General features: G+C 39.5%; 1 protein-coding gene across 1 annotated transcript; it reads right to left on the bottom strand.

Moving 5' to 3' along the window:
* Positions 1–270: 270 nt before the first annotated feature.
* On the bottom strand, positions 271–15,346 carry lonp2 (lon peptidase 2, peroxisomal). Its single transcript, XM_054620299.1, has 17 exons — positions 14,814–15,346; positions 12,813–12,948; positions 12,001–12,114; positions 10,901–11,032; positions 9,795–9,917; positions 9,545–9,708; positions 8,753–8,847; positions 8,335–8,453; positions 8,092–8,231; positions 7,356–7,497; positions 6,890–7,040; positions 6,099–6,225; positions 4,457–4,590; positions 3,493–3,578; positions 2,885–3,092; positions 2,595–2,785; positions 271–2,513 (listed from the first exon to the last, which is right to left on the bottom strand). Exons 1-17 carry the CDS (start codon positions 15,044–15,046, stop codon positions 2,283–2,285), a joined length of 2,526 nt encoding a protein of 841 aa, XP_054476274.1. The 5' UTR covers positions 15,047–15,346; the 3' UTR covers positions 271–2,282.
* Between the last annotated feature and the right edge of the window lie 3,143 nt (positions 15,347–18,489).

Below are 18,489 nucleotides of genomic sequence, written 5' to 3'. Positions count from 1 at the left end.
GTGCCAAATGGCCTGTGGGCAAACTTCAAGTGCATGCTGTGCAGTGCAATGTTGTGTTGACAGCTTCTTACCACTGCCCCCAGGTGGCCAAACTCAGTTATTGCAAGTTGAATACTGTATATATATTTTTGCTACTCATCTTTTTAATGATGAGACAAATACACATAAGGAGCTGCATGTTATCATTTGACAAAAACATTTTGTCAAATAATATCACTGCTTGTAAGAAATGTATATTTCAAGAATTCACACACACCTTTTGATGCACTTTGCTTTTATGTATGTATAACAAAATGTTCTGCATGGTTTTATGAATAGTTTTATGGCTGTCTAAATATGGGGGGAACAAAACACTGCATGCTGGTGTTTCAGATTACATCGGAGAGAGAGAAAAAAAAAAATCACATCTGTGGCGCAGAGTTGAAAATACTTTTTTTCCCGCATTAGTTGGATTCAGCTGGGTTACAGTTTTATCCCTGTGCGTGTTTAATACAGTCACTCACTGAAGGATGGGAACATCTGAAGGAATACAAAAACACTTTCAAGATTTCAAGCATCTTTAATTCAACTCTTAATTAGTTATTTAGAACACAAGTGCATCATGATAGCATCAAATCAGATTTGTGTCTTATCTGAAAGTAATTAATACCACAGTCTTCCACACCACTCATCTTTTCAATAAAAGTTTTTTTTTTTTTTTTTTTTTTTACCCAGTCTTTAGTCAGCACCTCAGTAGGCAACACAAATTTGGTTACAGACTTCTGCCTGTCACTGACCTTTTTGCTGAAATTCAGTGTGTTCTTATCTGCAGGACATACTGTATGCACAGAGTACTGCGAGATAGATATCACCTGATGTAAGATACAGTCAACAATCCTTTATTAAAATACTGATGCAACTCAGGGCTGCACGGTGGTGTAGTGGTTAGCACTGTCGCCTCACAGCAAGAGGGGCCCGGGTTCAATTACCGGGCCAGACAACCTTCTGTGTGGAGTTTGCATGTTCTCCCTGTGTCAGCGTGGGTTCTCTCCGGGTTCTCCGGCTTCCTCCCACAGTCCAAAGACAATGCAGTTCATTGAAGACTCTAAATTGCCCGTGAGTGTGAATGTATGTATAGTTAAAATATATATAAAGCTTTACAAAAATATCTAAGTACTGAAAAGTAAATGAAAAAAAGTCTGATTTTCAAGAGTTGGGAAAAAATTGTGTTCTGTATCTGCTTTTTTCCATCTAGCTGATTGAAGGTTAAAGCAAGAGTATAAAGCAGTTTATACAAGTAATTTTAACTGGCATGTATATTATCATTGAATACAGTTATGAATACAGTTATGAATTGTCTAAACACACAATGTCGGCTTGGCACACATGATGCACAAGACTCCAGACATTAAATGGGTCTGATTAATTCTGCCAGAAAAAAAGCATTTTGGATTAAGATTCTGTCATAATATTAATACTTCAGAGAAACTGTTTCCACACCTCAAACAGACAGGGCCTCGTTATGGTATCTGATACATTCTGTATTGATAAAACTAACTCTAGTCTATTGTTGTAAGATTTCCACAGCTAATATATTTAAAAATCTACATTTTCAAGAACTGGTAAACATTCACCAAATAGGCTAGCCGCTCTGATCTGAGCTCTACAGCTGCTCCTGACTCACTTCCACTCTGCCTTGTTCTCCAAGGTGGATAGCAGTGATTTCAGCAGAATTTACAATCTGTTTTGTTTATTGATTTATGTGATTAACAATTTCATATGGCTCTTATACACATTCACACAGTCAAAGAGTATATGTATAAGTTTAAACTTCCGTTTAAACGTCAGGGAAATTAGTCATTAGGAACACCCTACACAATTAAGATAGTCATTAAAACAGACCATCTGAACACTTATCAGTTTTCACCATCACATTCACAAAGTCCAACAAAACTGAGGCTGAACCCCAAAAGGCACCAACATGACAACAATCTGAATGGCTGTACTGCCAATATGTGATTAACAAAGATGCCATGCCAGTATAACCTCACATAACAGAGAGATTGTATCTTAATTCATCTCAAATTATCTATTCAATTGGAAAATAATCCATTGAACATGAAAGTCTCAACAGCAAAGGACCTTAAAACAGTTGCAGATCAATAACATGACAAAAGTCATTAGACTAAGATGTCCAAGCTGATGAACCACTCTATTTTGTTAGAACTATTGAGGAACACCTTCTTCATTTCACAGGGTCACTGTATGTGTGTGTGCGTGTGAATGTGTGTTTCATCGGTGTGTTACAGTTTGCTGGTCAGCTGAGGCTGTGTGTGGGTGCTGGTCGTCCCTGGAAACCCTCCATCAAAGGCAGCGTTCAGCACCTCGTCCAGGTTTGCGGCTGTGACAAAGTCCAGGTTGGCTCGGACGTTGGCTGGAAGCTCCTCCAGGTCCTTCTCGTTGCGTTTAGGGAGGATGACACGCCTCACTCCTGCCCTGTGGGCCGCCAGGACTTTGTCCTTGATACCGCCCACCTGAGGAAAACAGACCAATCAACATTGTTTTTTAAATTAAAACATTTACCTGTAATTATGTGTTGAAATGTGATGACTCACCGGCAGCACCAGCCCTCTCAGCGTGATCTCTCCTGTCATGGCAACGTCTGATCTGACCAAACGACCGCTAAACAGTGAGGCTAGGCAGGTTACTATGGTAACACCTGCAGAGGGGCCATCCTTTGTGACAGCTCCAGCAGGGAAATGGAGGTGGATGTCTGTCCCTTCTAGCGGGTCTGGGCCGCCCACCACTGTTCAAACCCACACAAATGTCGGGTTCAAATGCATGTTAATGAGACTATTTCACTCTTTACCTGCCGGAATGTTCAGTATATATAGTGTGAACTCACTGTTGGTGAGCTGGTATGTTTTCGCGTTTGCTCTGAGCCAGCTGATAGCCAGATGGGCGGATTCTTTCATAACGTCTCCAAGCTGACCGGTCAGAGTGAGCTGACCTTCTCCCTCCATCCGACTGGCCTCCACAAACAGAATCTCCCCACCGAGGGGGGTCCAGGCCAGACCCACAGCCACACCTGGCAGGGTGAGCCTCTCAGACACCTTTCAACACACGCAACAAACATCTGTAAAGTTGTAGTTGGTTGAATAATCATGAGAAAAAAACAGAGAATTCAAGGAAATCTTCAAACATCCAGGAAACGAAAGGACGACATGATTTAATAGTGAAGACGGGAGAGAGGTGATGAGATGAAAAAGTATGAAGGAGGGTAGAGGGAGGAGAACAAAGAGAAGTGAGATGAAAGACAATTTGAAAATAAAGCTAATAGGAGATAAATAGAAAAGCCTGACATGTACCTGCTGCGATATTCTGACTTTATGTACAGCAGCTGCTGTGGAGCTCTGAGTCATCTTCACAGGCGGCCTTTACATGAGTTTCGAGAGCGGTCAATTCTGCAAGTCTGTAATTTTGGATTGTGGACCCCTGTAGTGTGTTGCTTACCTCCATTTCAAACAGAGGAGGACCCAGGATATCCTTTAGGGCAACGTGGTCGATCACTATGGGCATCTCTGGGGGGGCTGCCTTGTCTGAGCACACATGAAATGAATTGAATCCTTTTGAGAAAGACTGATGTTAGTCGTATAACTAAGTCATGATGCAGCATATGAAAATTTACTGAATATGAATTCCCATCACATTTTGGAGGGCTAAATACCAGATTATAAAGAAAAACATTTACTTATAGGTTTGTGGAAATCAAGTGGCAGCAGAGTGTGAGGAATAATCACATCACTAAAATGCATATAAACACACTGCATGCTGGAACTGTTCACACATCTGACATATTGTATAGAGAAACAGAAGTATGGAGTTGAGGCCTCAGAGAGAGAGAAAGAAGAAGAGGAGGAGATTACGCACGCACGCGCACACACACACACACACGTTTGTACTGCATGTCCCTGACATGAGTTACCTGGCAACACAGAGGGTTTTTCTACAAAGCAGTAGAAAATGACTTGCTGATATCTTCTGTTTGCTCTAATTTCTTTCTCCACTCGTCTTTCTTTCCTTACGTCTCTATTTAAATAACTGCAAATGAACCTTTGATACTCTGCTGTATAACAATCTTGTCACTTTTGCTGATTCCCATTCATCCTGACTGGAGACATCTTGTGTTAATAGGCTGTTACTCTGCAGCCATGGGATGTCCACACAGCTGAGGTACCTCACTAGAACACATTAATATAGGCTTTTATCATGGGAGATGTTTTGACAGGTGTTGCTCATAGGGATGGTACTATGTAGGATTGTATCGTCCATCAGGATAAAAACACTCAAAAAGAAGTTGATCATGGTGATTTTTAATTATCGGGATAATCTTGTATACCGTCACATGAGAAGTGAAAAATAGAGCCTGTAGATTTCCCATTGAGACAAAGAGAGAAAGGAGAGCCCAGGTTCTTACCCCCCTGCTGTGTCTCGGAGGTCGAAGCATCTGTCGTGGTGACGCTTTGACCTTCGGCGACCTTCACAGCCACTGCCCGGCAAATCGCCCCGAACTTCCTCTCTAGGGAACGCACGCCGGCCTCACGGGTGTAACTGGAAAAAACAAGTGCATGCACACGCACACGCACACACACACACATACACACGAATACAATTATGTGGGGGATGAGGTTTCATTGGTGCTTCTGTTGCATGGTTTGTATCAATGATCAGTGTGTCAGGAACACAAATGGTAGGAAAACCAGTTGATTTTAAACAAGCTGTTTTTAGTGGTTGTTTTGGTCTGACCTGCAAATGTGGTAAGCCTGAAAAAAAAATAATCCTGAAAGTTTGTATTAGTCCTGCATTATGAAAAAACAACTGAACAAAGTCTTATCCTTTCGAAATTAACTAAATTGATATGCTCAAATACCTGAAGTCCAGACAAAAATGTAATTTATTTATTTTCACTATGACTAAACCCAAAATCACATGGAACTCTTCTGTTTCTTGTTGTTTCAAAAAAGATAAAGCCAGTAAAATCAGGAGTACCCCAAGCTGTATGCTGTTGGCCGTTTCTGTAGTTAAAAGCCTGGAGTGAGGCCAGTGTTGTACAGAGGCTCTGACGGTCTGGAGGCAGCATACTGCTTGCCATCTGAACAGTCTGAGAGCCTTTGTATCAGCAGCTCCGTGTTTGCTGTCTTATTTTTTTAAACATGCCAGACAGTTTGATCAGGCTGTACTATCTGGTTGGGAGATGTTCCATCTGATCAAAAGGTCAAAAGCACTGCCTAACATTACAAACAAATAGCCGTCAAACCAACTGACCAGTTAACGACACACTGTCATGACCAGAAGTGGAATTCCAAGTTAACCTCACATCCTAGAGTATAATTGTGCTCCACTCCAATATTACAGTGTGTGTGTATGGCACCTGTCAGGACACTGCATCTGTCCTTCACTAGTTCCATATATGTCTGGGACAATTTTCCAATATCAATGTTGTTCATTGATATGTTCATATGATGTAAATATGAATTCATTTTTTATATGGCATTAATTATCATGTCCATGTAGATGGAATAAATGTGTGACTTTCATTGATAGTGCACCAGTGCGAAAATAAATTATCATTTGAGATGGAATAAATGTTACTTTGTCGATAATTCATTTGAGATTAAAGTTACTGTCAAGAACTTTTAACTGGTACTGAAACAGTCTGAATATAAACTGATAACACAACTAACATAAGTAAGATGATTTGGCTATTTCTATTAAGTATTTATTAATGCTAGTCATCAGTGCCACTGGGTTGGATTCTGCTTGAAATATTTAAAAGAAATGTATCCTAGTAGTTGCTGGAAACCCAGGCCGTATTGCTGGGGACGCCAAAGGAAAGGAGGCACGGAAAAAACATCCAGGACTGCATGGAGCAGACTGTCTGATCCTGCTGCAGTAAAAAGAGAGGTTTTCTTAAGGGAATCTGGGGCTCAGAAACACTACCGCTCTCATCCATAGGGACTGCCAAAATCAATACAAAATGAAAGTTCCTTGTAGTAACTTTAAATTAAGCTAGTTTCCTTTTTTCATTATGTATGTTTTTGATGAATATTTGTGTGTACCTGCTGATAATAGCCTGTGTGGTGTCCTGTGGTATATGCAGCTGTTGAGGTGTTAATCCATGCTGCTCCAGCTGGTTTGGGATCAAATGACGGTGAGCTATCTCCACCTTCTCCTCCTGAGTGTAACCTGAAACACCAAGGCACACACTCATGATAAATCATTCCCCCAAAGCAGTAAATCATCCAAACTAATTACATTAAATACTCCACGGATTTAGCAGTGCACTCTTATAACATTGTCGGAATCACGATTAACAGTTTAAGAGTAGTTAAATAGTAGCTAAATTGATACAGCAGAAGAGGAGATATTTTCTATTTTATGGCATTCTTTGTGTCGAATCCTACAATGGTGAAGGCATGATCGCCCTCTCTGCGTCTGATTGGCTTACCCTGATATTCTTACCTTAACTCTTACCAAATTCCCACCTCATGCCTAAAGCTCCCAATTTCAACCAACGAAGGCAACCACCACTTGCCACATCAGTTTGCCATCAAACTGAGGTGATATTACAAGTGTCTTGGTTATTACAAACTCTTCTTCAGGGTTTGGAGCAGTTCATGGTGTAGGATAAATGCACAGTAAGTGCAAAAAACATGGACTTTATCATGTGAATAAGTTACAAATTACTACTCAGGCAAGTATATCATCTAAATATGTTTTCAGCAATAAATTGAGAGGTTGGAGTTCATGATTGGATACGCGGCTTGACACAGTGCTGCTTCCTCCGTTTCCTGACTACATGCAGAAACCTCAATAATACAGATGAGTGACTCTCTGCACCTAAACTCACCTGGTACCTGCAGCACCTCCATTCTGTCCAGCAGCGCAGGGGGAATGGTCGCTGTGGTGTTTGCAGTGGCAATAAAGAGCACTTGGGAGAGGTCAAAGGCCACATTCAGGTAATGGTCTGTGAAGCTGTGGTTCTGCTCTGGGTCCAGGACCTAAGGGAATATATATAGAGACTGTTTCATTGTGCATATATTTAGGGTTAAGTCAAATTTATAAAATTAATCTCAAATAGCTGGTTGGTTTAAACATAAAAAACAGTTTAAAACTAGCTGAGGAAGCAATTTTAGCAAAGGGTTAAGGTCTACCATTAAATTGAGCAGAGAGGTAGGATTCAAAAGCAAAGAAGACATGTGATACTTGTGATACTGAAAAGGATCGGGACTCAAAGAAATCTTTTGCATGTGGCACTAATCCTTTCCTCTAGAGACTACTATACACGTCATCTTGGAGAGAGAAACAGAGCTGACCTCGAGCAATGCAGCTGCAGGGTCTCCTTGCAGGCTCTTCCCAAGCTTGTCCACCTCATCCAGGAGGAACACAGGATTATTTACGGCAACCGTCTTTAAACCGTTGATAATGCGGCCGGGCATGCTCCCTACGTACGTGCGTCTGCAGAGATGAGAAATATTTGAGTTGATCTACTGTGTAAATAGTGACAGATAAGTGCAGAAATACATGTGTGAAGGTGTTGTTAACTTATTTCATTACCATGTAACAGTAATAATAGACTGCAGACACAAAGTTCTTTGTTGTAAATGTGTCAAGAATTTGCAAGCTGAAAGTATTAAATGTGCCATTTCTGGGGTTCACAGAAAGAACATCAACCAAACAACTAGAGTGGTCTACCTTTCAGAGGAAGTATATTTTTATTGAACAAATTGAATAATTAACCGAAAAAATTCAATATTTATCCCTTGCACTCCTGCTGTTTTCATCTGGCTTTGAAGAAGGTGTCTCAACTCTGTCCTGTTCCTTTATAATCAGCTCTCAGGATCAAGATCAGCTCTGCAGCCAGAGATGAGTGTGTGTGTTTTGATAGAGATAAGACTCCTTCAGACAGAAAAGGGCAAGCTGCGTGATCTGCCTGCTGAACTCTCATGACTTTTAGACTGACTAGGGTTACAAAAGACACTGTAAGTGTGAGTAAATCAATAAACTATGCGCTGCTATAGACTCTCCAGTAGAGATGCTATCTTATGATACCTGTGTCCACGGATGTCAGACTGGTCACAGACGCCTCCCAAAGCGATGCGGTGAAACTCTCTGCCCAGGGTCCTGGCTATGGAGCGTCCTACACTAGTCTTACCAACTCCTGGGGGCCCCACAAAGCAAAGGATGGGTCCCTAAAGACAAAAGCAACGGCATGAAATTCACAGATAAATATGAGGTACATTAAAGAAATCCCAGACTTTTTCTACGTTTTATGGTCTGATCTATAAGACAAACCTTCAGAGAAGTCTTCAGCTGTCTAACCGCCAGGTACTCCAGCACGCGTTTCTTCAGCTTTTCCATGGCATAGTGATCGTTGTCCAATAGAGTGCGAGCAGCTTGGATGTCCAGGCAGTCTGAAGAGTGTGTGTGTGGGTGTGTTTTGGGTGGGACCAATGGGGATGAGATGGCAATTTGGTCAGTTCAAAGACAACAGAGAGCTCCAGCAGACACGCTTCAAAAGCAAAATTAGCGAACCAGAAAAATGCAAGACTGATTACGGTGACATATTCGACACAGTTATGACAACACTCGTACAGTCACCACATTTAAGCATTATTTAGCATTAAAACATGAGGCAAGGTATAGTATAGTATTAATCTCATACAGTTTGTACACCTGGACTCCGCTAAGGGAAACCTTAAGCTTTGTTTACCTTTGGTGCTTTTGCTCCATGGCAGCTCTACCATCAAATCCAAGTAGTTTCTGGTTAGGGCAAATTCAGGCATGGACTGAGGCATCTTCTTTAATCTGAATACAGATGAATAAGATTAAGTGTAACACAGGTCAGACTGTGGACGGGACTTGTCAGTGAAATCAAGCATTAAACAGAGAAGGAGTGGGGCTGTGAAATCAAAGAGTATTGAAAGAGTTCAAAAGCTTTAAGAGACACCCCTGGCAAAAACATTGTTTTTAATACACTGGTCAATTTAAAGATTTGGGGCTATTTTGAGTTTTATCTCAGACAAATGGAAAGAAAAAAATGAAAATAGACATTTAGGTGTTTATTTAGGTACTTGTCTATTTGCAGCTGAAGATTTTTTTTTTTATTGAAAGTAAGTTAGCATTAGATAATGCCTAATTTGCATATTTAAACATAACATTTTGTCTTAATTTAAGTAATAAACTGGGAAATTTTCATTGTGACATATTCCATCTTTTTTTACACTAATTATCTGTAGCGTCTCCCCTTAAAACGTTGGATTCTAAGTAAAACAAAATAATCAAGCTTTTTTCATATGAAAGCCTTTTTTAAATGCAATGATTGGTACATGATCCTGAATCAGCATCAGCATGTGCCATTATTTAAACAAAAATATTTGCTTTTTCAAACTGTGAAATCAAAGATAGGGTTTGCCCTAGAAAGTTACTGCAAATAAAGGCATATTTTAAACTGCAGAGAGGACAGAGAGAACACGTATGACAGGGCTTAACCGGGCCAGTTCACCTCTTGAGCTCTTTGAGGCAAACTCTGAGTGCAGCTTCAGGCATCTTGGCTCCGTGAACCTTCTTTTCCAAGACTGCAATGTCATCGCCATCTTCATCTTCATCTTCCTCATCCAGGTTGAACTGCCGGCCCGGGAGCACCCCACCTTTACGCACTGAAAACACCTGAACAGATGAGACACGGAGAGGTAAACAGGCATATAAATATAGACATGGTTGAAAGGAAAAGGATAAATGCAAATGTTTGTTACCCTCTTCTCATTTTCAGGACTTATTTTTCTGGTTTTCTGCAGCAGTTTTAGTCCCTCTATCTGTTTGGTCAACATGGGCAGAGCCTTCTTAAATCGGTCCTCCAAGGTCACTGCATCCAGGACCTGTACAGCACACATGGAGACACAAATCCTCATTTCAAAAAACATTCACCTCAGGGAAAGTTTTTACATCAAGCACACTCTTAGGTATGTATATCTCACTGGCACCATTCGGTAGTAGCTTCGACAAAAGACTGTGGCAGATTTTCCATTACACCTTTCCTCCTACAGATCAAACCCTGGAACACTGAGGGGCGAATCTCAAGGTCCCATTACCAAACTAAATTGCCCTGATAATATTACAGTGCCCATTCACTTTTGCAGCTGATGCAATTTGATCGTTTTTGTTTGTAATTATCCATGTGGTAAAGAATAAATGTTGCCGTGCGTCAAGAACACAGCAGGCAGAACACTGGCAGAGAGAAAAAGAAAAATCCAAGTCCCGACCGACTAGGTGCAGAGGCAAGGAATTTAAATTAACAGAAAAAAAACACTATTTGGATCTTCATATCCCAGTCTGTCTGTCGGTGCAGTTGGTGTTTTCAAAAGTACAACATAAGACTGGCATGATTTCAAGCAAAAGAAAGGAAAGTAGGAAAAAAGAAGATATGGCATTCAATGCTGCCGTGATCACTGGAAAGTCTATGCCCGACATCCATTATAAATGCACTTGGGTCACCACCAACTTTCTGAAGATGCTAGTAGTTTCACTGTATATGGGGCTTTTAGAACTGATCTTTGTGAACTGGACTGTTTTTGAGCGCATAGACGCCATTTGCTTGGTAGGAAAGTTAGTAGTGCATTTCAACCTTTGAGAGTGGTTTGTATTTGTCTTATTTGCACAGGTTTAACAGCTGTGATTGCCTCGTTTCTCTACAACATAAATTGTTATAAATATATTCCATGCAGTAAGATGTAGTAATCACATTTAAAAAAAAAAACTAAAATAAGTGGCTTTAAACGGTCTGTCACATCCTGTTTCTTCTTCTTTTTAAGTTATTACGTTTAAAAACGTAGGGTGACACAGACCCAACAGTTCACCTCACCTGTAGTTTTTCCTTGTTTGAGGTGCGGATCATGGAGGCGACCACATCAGGTAGAGTTTCCCTGGGCAGACTGTCCAACAGACGCCTGAATTTAGCCACCACTGGAACTGACATGTCCAACATACCTAATAACTACAAAAACAAAAACACACACAGTGAAATTTGATTTATGACACAATAAGACTTGTTTTCATGGCCTAAGTCCAACCCATCACAGTGTATTACTTAGTTTTTACTTGTATTTAATTATCTTTTTTAAATGTTTTTCCTGTGTGTTTTTTTACATTGCCTTGTGTATCTTTCCTGTCTTATGTATTGCACATTGAAATACCTTGAAGACAAATAAATTTGCTGGCCTTAAACAGATAAGATAAATGTTGCTGCTTCTTGTGATTAACCTTTGACATTCCAGAGTTCTCCAGGAATTCTGGTAAAGCTCAGGAATAAATTATTGAGCAAATACTTAGGATGAAGCCTTTTTTATTAAATGAATAAGCGTCTCGTAAATGTCTTGATTTACAGGTTTGCTGACTTCCATAAGTGCTAAACACCTGCAACCTGCAGCTCTTCCCAGAGAAAAATCCTGAGGGATGAATAAAGATAGCTGGGCTCAATAGCTGGGCTGACAGCAAAATGTAGTTTTATTATATGTTCAGTAGCTTCTGGGTTGGGGAATTTCAACTGGAAAAAAAGACTGTAGAAAGTAACTCTGATACTGGTTAATATACAGGCAAAACTTTGGAACCAGTCATGTAAATACTCTTTATGAATGACAAGAAGCTCCTTCTCTTCCTGTAATTTAATCTATTTTATTTCATTTTTAATGTAATTGTCATAACATGTTATTGAATCATTCACATTTTTTGCCTGAAAGATAAGGTAAATAATAATAACACAATAAAGAAGACATTGTTCTGTAGTTCTAGGACAACAAGCAGTAATTTGTGACATGTTTGTGGGACATTTTGTGGACTTTCAACCTTGATTGAGCCAAATCCTCTAACTTAATTCAATAATCAGAATATTTTCAGTTTTTTTTGTTTACTAACTCTCTTTCTCTTCCTCAGTCCCACATACACAAGGTACACACAGAAACAAACCTGTACAGCGGTCTGATAGAACTTGTGGGACAGCTCTCCCAGCTCTCCATCTTTGGCTGTGACACCCTCCGTTGCTGGGGTTGTGTACTGCTCCAGTTTATCCAACTGCTCCACCTGCAATTCATTTTCCAATAAGAGAGGCACACTTTGACAGCGTCCACATTTGCATGTGTTATATACTGAGTGACATGTGTTTTTGTCCTATACTGGAAAAGAAAAAAAAAAAGTAAGGAGGCCCCAAATCAGGAATGCACCTTGTCACTGCTTCATTGGAAATAGCCATATTAGGAGATTGAAGGTACCTTGTGGAGTTTTTGACCACAGGTAGTGTTGTGGAGTATTGTTTTTACAAAAAGGGACCCAGTTTTGGTTGCATCGCACAAAGACGGATATGTAAACGTATACGAAAGGAGGTGACACGACACACTGCTGCTGGCTTCACACCATTCTGCTGATTTATAGTTAGTAACGGTAATGCCCAAAGAAAACACTAAATGTAAAAGTCACTTTTTTGTTTGTTCATGCTCGCACAAAAACTCCACATGGCACCTTTAAGTATCGGCTTATACTAGATGCAATGGTCAGTTTTACTGACTTTCAGAGGGTGACTAGGATTAAAGGTTCCTGTTGGGTTAAAGACCTCAAGTACCACTATGGACCAACTTCTCTATGAATGGGTACCCGTTTTGTTTCTTTCGTGCACGTGCACAGGGACCCATGCAGGGCAGTTTTCATCATTTACAGTGAGACATAATGCGGAGAATGGGGCTGTTGATTAGATTAACTATTGTCTGATATTAAAGAAAGTTTACCTCTGCCAGGACAAAAGGTCGCTCCTTTAGTAGACTTGACACTCTAAAGCGGCACAATCCAGTGATGAGGAGGGTGTAGTGAGGCTTTGGCCAGTTGCTGCCAACCACCTGCACTGCTATCCCTGCTGTACCAATTCTACAGAGAGGCAGAAACAGAGACAGAAACACAGACAGTGAGACAGAGGAGGTGGGTGATGAAAGACAACTCACTGGAGGAAGCCTGTCCTGAGCCTTATAGCGGCATTCAGTTATAGTAAACAATAATCGACCATGATTGTTTCAAGTTTGTTCAGATTCAGTCTTCACACTGTGGATCTGGTCAGTACCTCTCGATGACTTCCTTCTTTGGTTTCATACAACTCTATTATAATCAGCAGGTGTGCTGTAGTATGTGGTAGTCTCTAATTTAAGTCTTATGTCAATAGCCTCGAAGAGACAAGTTTTTTACAGCTTCAACCAAATCTTTTTTCCGCGTTTTTATTTCTCATCAAAGTGAAGAAAGTTGTTAAAAACTCTTCTAGGAAAACAAGCTGGATTGTAATCCGGGACTCATCATCATATATAAATACTGAATTTGTGTCTGGAGGTCTTGACTCCTGAGATGTGAGATCCCCACAATTTATTAACAAATATTTACAAATAATTTAGTGAGACAGCTCCAATAGTTTCTTAAAAGCTCAGCAGCTTAAATATGACTATGAGTGAGTATGACAGTTCAGCAGGACAATGTGCTTCTTATAGCTATGCATCCATTCACCGAACAGAAGCTTATGGCGATGGTGTCTGACTCAACAACCCTCTTCCATGCACACAGAAGGTGTGTTTCTGATAATGGGATTGCAAGTGGCTAGGACATAAAGACCTGGATTTAATGTCAAGTGGCAGCCAGACAGAGTAGAAGCCTTCTGACGACACTTGTATTGCTTAAAGGGAAAAGATGATAGGCATTTAATTCCATTCAACTTGGGTGCCTTACCAAAGTGTACCACAATTTTTTTTCCAGTAACTGTGGTCGAAAGAGAGACAAACAATTGCTACTTAGTAACCAGACTGACCCGATAGACAGCTGGTGAAAGGTTAAAGTCCACCTTTCTGGGCTGGGCTGCAGGCCCACTGCTAAACTGTAGACTTTCCTTTTTTTGTGATCAAATTTCAATTCTTCAATACTGGAGGTTAGATTGTGTAATGTGTAATACTGGACATTGACCATTTTATCATAAGTATACAAACATAGTATTCTTGTTTATCCACTTATATTATGATATTCATAAACAAGATAGATAGGTATACATGTAAAAGTAAATAAATGAATTAAAAATAATAAACGGTTTACATGATTTTACACCCTCATTTTTTGATTATATGGGAAAGAGTATGAATGTTGCATTTAGACCTGGAGGGGGAAACCAGAGGCTTGTGCTCTAAAAAAAGCCACTTGTTTTGGGAAATTGGCACTTGTATGCCATTTCTGCCCCCTGACAATGCTTGCTTGGCAAACCACAGAACATAACTTTGTTCAATTTTAGAGGAGTGACTGTAGACTTTTCTAGAACAAATCACACACTGCAACTTCTGTTAAATATTAAATATGACAAGAACTGGCAGTCCTTTTAGACGCAGAAAGAAAAATAATCATCTGATTAGTATCATAAACTCTTCCACGCCACTGAAAGGCCACTTGCCACCTGCTTAGAACTAGGACACGTTGTTCCTTAATGGTTATCCATGTATGTCCACGAGTGGCTTTCCCTTCTCAAATTGTATCATTTTAATATTTTTAGCCGCCTGAAGAGGTAGAGATATTTAGTATTCACAAGAAAATGGCACAGGTTTGAGAAACGTCTGAAAAATAATAATTGCGTGCCCTCAGGTTTGTCTGCGTGGAGGGGTCATGACCCCCAGGTTGGAGATCCTGAACCGTACAGTCACCTGGTATGTTGTTCACTTCCAAAACAACATTAGCACCCCTTTCAATATCTTGTATAACTGAGTGTTTATTACTTGTGCAAGGTGGGTAGGTCGTCGGTGTCGTGTTCTGGGTCTCTGGTGTTGGGGATCACTCCTATGATTGTGCTTTTCAGAGAAGTCCCCCTCAGCAGCCGCTGGCTGACCAGATGCATGTTCCGCGGAGAGTCCACGCTGAACCTGACGGTGGAGCCCGGGAGGAGCACCCCTTCATGGCTCAGCAGCAGCGGCAGACGGCTCGGTATCTGAATTCCGTTGTCGGATGCCATTGTCAGTTGTTGCCAGAAACAAGGTCACTGTCTATAACCCAACTCCTGCAAACAAATACGCACTGCTGTCAAATGGGCCAGACAATGGTAAACATACGACTTCCGAGTAGTGTTTCAAAATAAAATGCTCACTGACGAGCCAAACACACAATTAAGCTAACTACAAGTGTAAAGAAGCAAGCGTTTCTGAAATTAAAACGCGGTTATTTGTACAACAGTCATTTTATCTCCGTGTGTTAGCCTGGAATTAGATATTTTGGATTTGTCCGCTCTTCACAGGCCCCCTTTTACTTCTGGTATGCTCTGGATGGGCTACGGGAAGCACACATGGACAAACTGTACGTCATTGCTGCAAAATAAGTTGTGATTGAGTGCAATAAGTTCGCAGGCTTTTGATATTTTTTCCTATCTTGTGAATAGCCTGCAAATGAATGTTGACCTGTTTCAAGGGATGAGATACATGTACTTAACTTTTTAGTTTTTCACTAATATAGGCGTACTGTCCCAAATTCCATATGAAATGGTTGTGTGTGTGTGTGTGTGTGTGTGTGTGTGTGTGTGTGTGTGTGTGTGTGTGTGTTTCTTTTACTTGACTGTGACAGCTATAGTTTAGCTGCTTGCTCTACAGATTTAAATTTTACATGCAAAATAATAATAATTATTAAAAAATATTTTCTGCTATACCTTTAACTTCTAATTATCTGCCCAACAGCATATACACATTAAATTAGCTCCATCTAACCAGATACACTATTAAAATGTTACATACATGTAAATACATTAGCAATAATAATTAAATTTTATAATCTTGCAGGTTCAAATATGCTGTATAATAAGTACTTTTACCACAAGTACATTTCACAGATGATACTTGTTCTTACTTAAGTAATGGGGCAATGTACACATGTAGGTTTTAGAGAAATAATATGACCAGTTTATTCTACAAAAATCACATGGAAATAATAATAGCAGTTTATTTAAAAACTCACTTTAATAATGACTGGACACTGCACACAAGGTCAGTTGATAAAAATAGCTATTTAATATTTATTTATTTCATTAAAGTATTGTCACATGGCATAATACATTTTTTAAAAAATAAATAAATTCAATATCTTGTGAATTAAAAAAAAAACAGTTTGTAAAGACCAGACAACAACCATCCATGTGTTTGTATTTATCATCTCTGTTGTTGCAGTCAGCTTTGGGAAATAGCACTTTATGTTCACAACAAGGGATCTTTGAATAACCTTTAAATGTTCTTATGGTTACAAACAGACAACCATTCAGTTATATATGATTAAGTTCAATATAAATACATAGGCTGCATTTAGAGCAATACACCAATAATTATCATTAATTTATTACATAATTAAAGCTGTCCTCATTATAGTTCCTTTCAGACCCGACTCAAGAAATAGCTGTGTTTATAACATAATCATTAAACATTCTCCCCCTGAAGAGTGACACAAAGAGCCTTGAAAGACTTTCTATGCGACAAATACCTGAAGTTTACAAGTGAAACACCCCATTACTTATTTATATTGTGTAGTGTAGGTGCCATTTCATGTAATGCAAAATACAATTGTAGCTAGTTTGTATATTTTGGTGTTCGTTGATTTTTTATTGAATGTATATCTTCTATCATTTTTGGTTAACACAGAAATCTTACAGCATAATAGTTAGTTACTATGAAATTTAATTTTAAACACAGAAATAATGGGTATGAAGGAACACTTAACTGCTATGATGAAAGAGGAACAAAAAAAATGTGCAAATGATTTTAAGTGTGTTTTTGAGAACGACGCCGGTAACAACTCCAAGTGAAATAAGCTATCATTATAAACACAGTTGGCCCTAAGAAATGAAGGGATAATGAAATGTTACACTATAAACTGACTAAACCAGCAAGTCAGGATGTGCAGGCAGTGAACCAGACGCATCAAGATAAAAGTCGCCAACAAATGCAGCTCACGCAAGAAAAAACATGAGTCTTGAGTGCATGAAGTAGTGAGCAAATCATCTTGAGCCCCAGCTGTTCAAATGACTCCAAGAAGGCCTAGTGTCCTTTATATGCCCGAAGCATTATGCAAGTTTTTTTTCATAGACTTGCATTATCCTTTATACGCTGAGCCACATAATCATAGTGCCTCTTAAACTAAAGTAGGATCTATATGATATGTATGAATATATTGTATTCCTCAAACCCTGACAATTTAATACATTTCATTTAAGAGCAACAAGATGGCCTCGATTGAATTGCTCGAGTGGAAAGAACAGTAAAAAAAAAACCAGTAAAGCTGACACAACCTGAGAGGCAATCTCATCTCATACAGAGAACAATGGTAGAAGAAACAGATTTGCTTTGAAGTAAAATCTTTTTGTTGAAAGTGTAAAAGATGTTGATGTTGAGTTTCAGGTTACACTTTTTTTTACAGCTTTCTTTTCTAGAATGTTCAGAGCTGAAATTCTGAAAGAGGCACCTGAAAATCCCTTCAACCAGCCTGGGATGCCAATTTAGTTTACTGTTGCGAAATGTAACCCATCAAACTACACTTTTTTTAAATTATTCATCTATTTAAGACAAATATATTTATAAAGAGAATAACTCTATTAAGAGAATAAATACATTTCTGGCCTGGGTATAAAATCATCAAAATAATCCATTGAGAAAACCACTCCTTAACAGATACACAGTCAGTATAAAAATACATGACTTGGACGGAGAGAGATGCATGAAATGGGGCGAAAGTGAACCAACTTGTTTTGACAGCTTTTGGATATGCAATGCGGGCCTAAGGCACAAATGTAGAAAAAAACCCGCCTTAAATGTAAGCTGCAGGTAAGAAATACATAGTCACCAACTGAAGAGGGGAGAGAAAACACTAGTGGCTAAGGGAGGGAAACCCTTTCCACAATGCAAAGTAATGAAAAAAATATAAAATAAAGACAAACTCCCCCCACCCATGTTTTAATCTTGCCATGTCACCCAATGTATTAAGTGCTCTTTGGTCCCACATGCCTTGTCTTGTTTTACTGAAGAAAAAAAAAAATGATATATTTAAACAACGAAAACAGTAGTAATCAGTTTGCCTGTAGGTTTGAAGTTCAGTTCATGTACATTGTGCTTGCTTTAGCTCATTGATGTCTAAAAAAGGCGTCTGGCTGTGGTTCAAGACAGCAGAAGTGTCTCACTATAATAGCACTCCAATGTGTAGTCTCTCTTACTGCTTCTTGTTGGTTTCCAATGGAGCACATCACAGGCTTTTTGGGCGGAGATTTGACAAAGCCACAGTGACATCAATTTGATGTTCAGTTTAGTCCAAAAATGTGAACACGAACAAATCTCTTCCAAAACTTCAAACTGCAGAATCAAAGCATCAATCTGAGCTGCCATCAAGAGAAAAATACTTAAGGATTCCCGTCAGACAGAGAATTGGAAG

This window comes from Anoplopoma fimbria, chromosome 19, assembly GCF_027596085.1.
Source record: "Anoplopoma fimbria isolate UVic2021 breed Golden Eagle Sablefish chromosome 19, Afim_UVic_2022, whole genome shotgun sequence".
NCBI lineage: Eukaryota > Metazoa > Chordata > Actinopteri > Perciformes > Anoplopomatidae > Anoplopoma > Anoplopoma fimbria.
This window is presented reverse-complemented; position numbering and strand designations above follow the sequence as displayed.

Bases quoted from the DNA above. Each gene is read 5' to 3' on its own strand.
- lonp2 (XM_054620299.1), bottom strand. From the start codon at position 15,046: ATGGCATCCGACAACGGAATTCAGATACCGAGCCGTCTGCCGCTGCTG. The intron at 7,498-8,091 runs GTATCATAAGAT...TCATCTCTGCAG, and splicing joins TCTGACATCCGTGGACACAG to ACGCACGTACGTAGGGAGCA. The intron at 2,514-2,594 runs GTGAGTCATCAC...TGTTTTCCTCAG, and splicing joins TGAGAGGGCTGGTGCTGCCG to GTGGGCGGTATCAAGGACAA.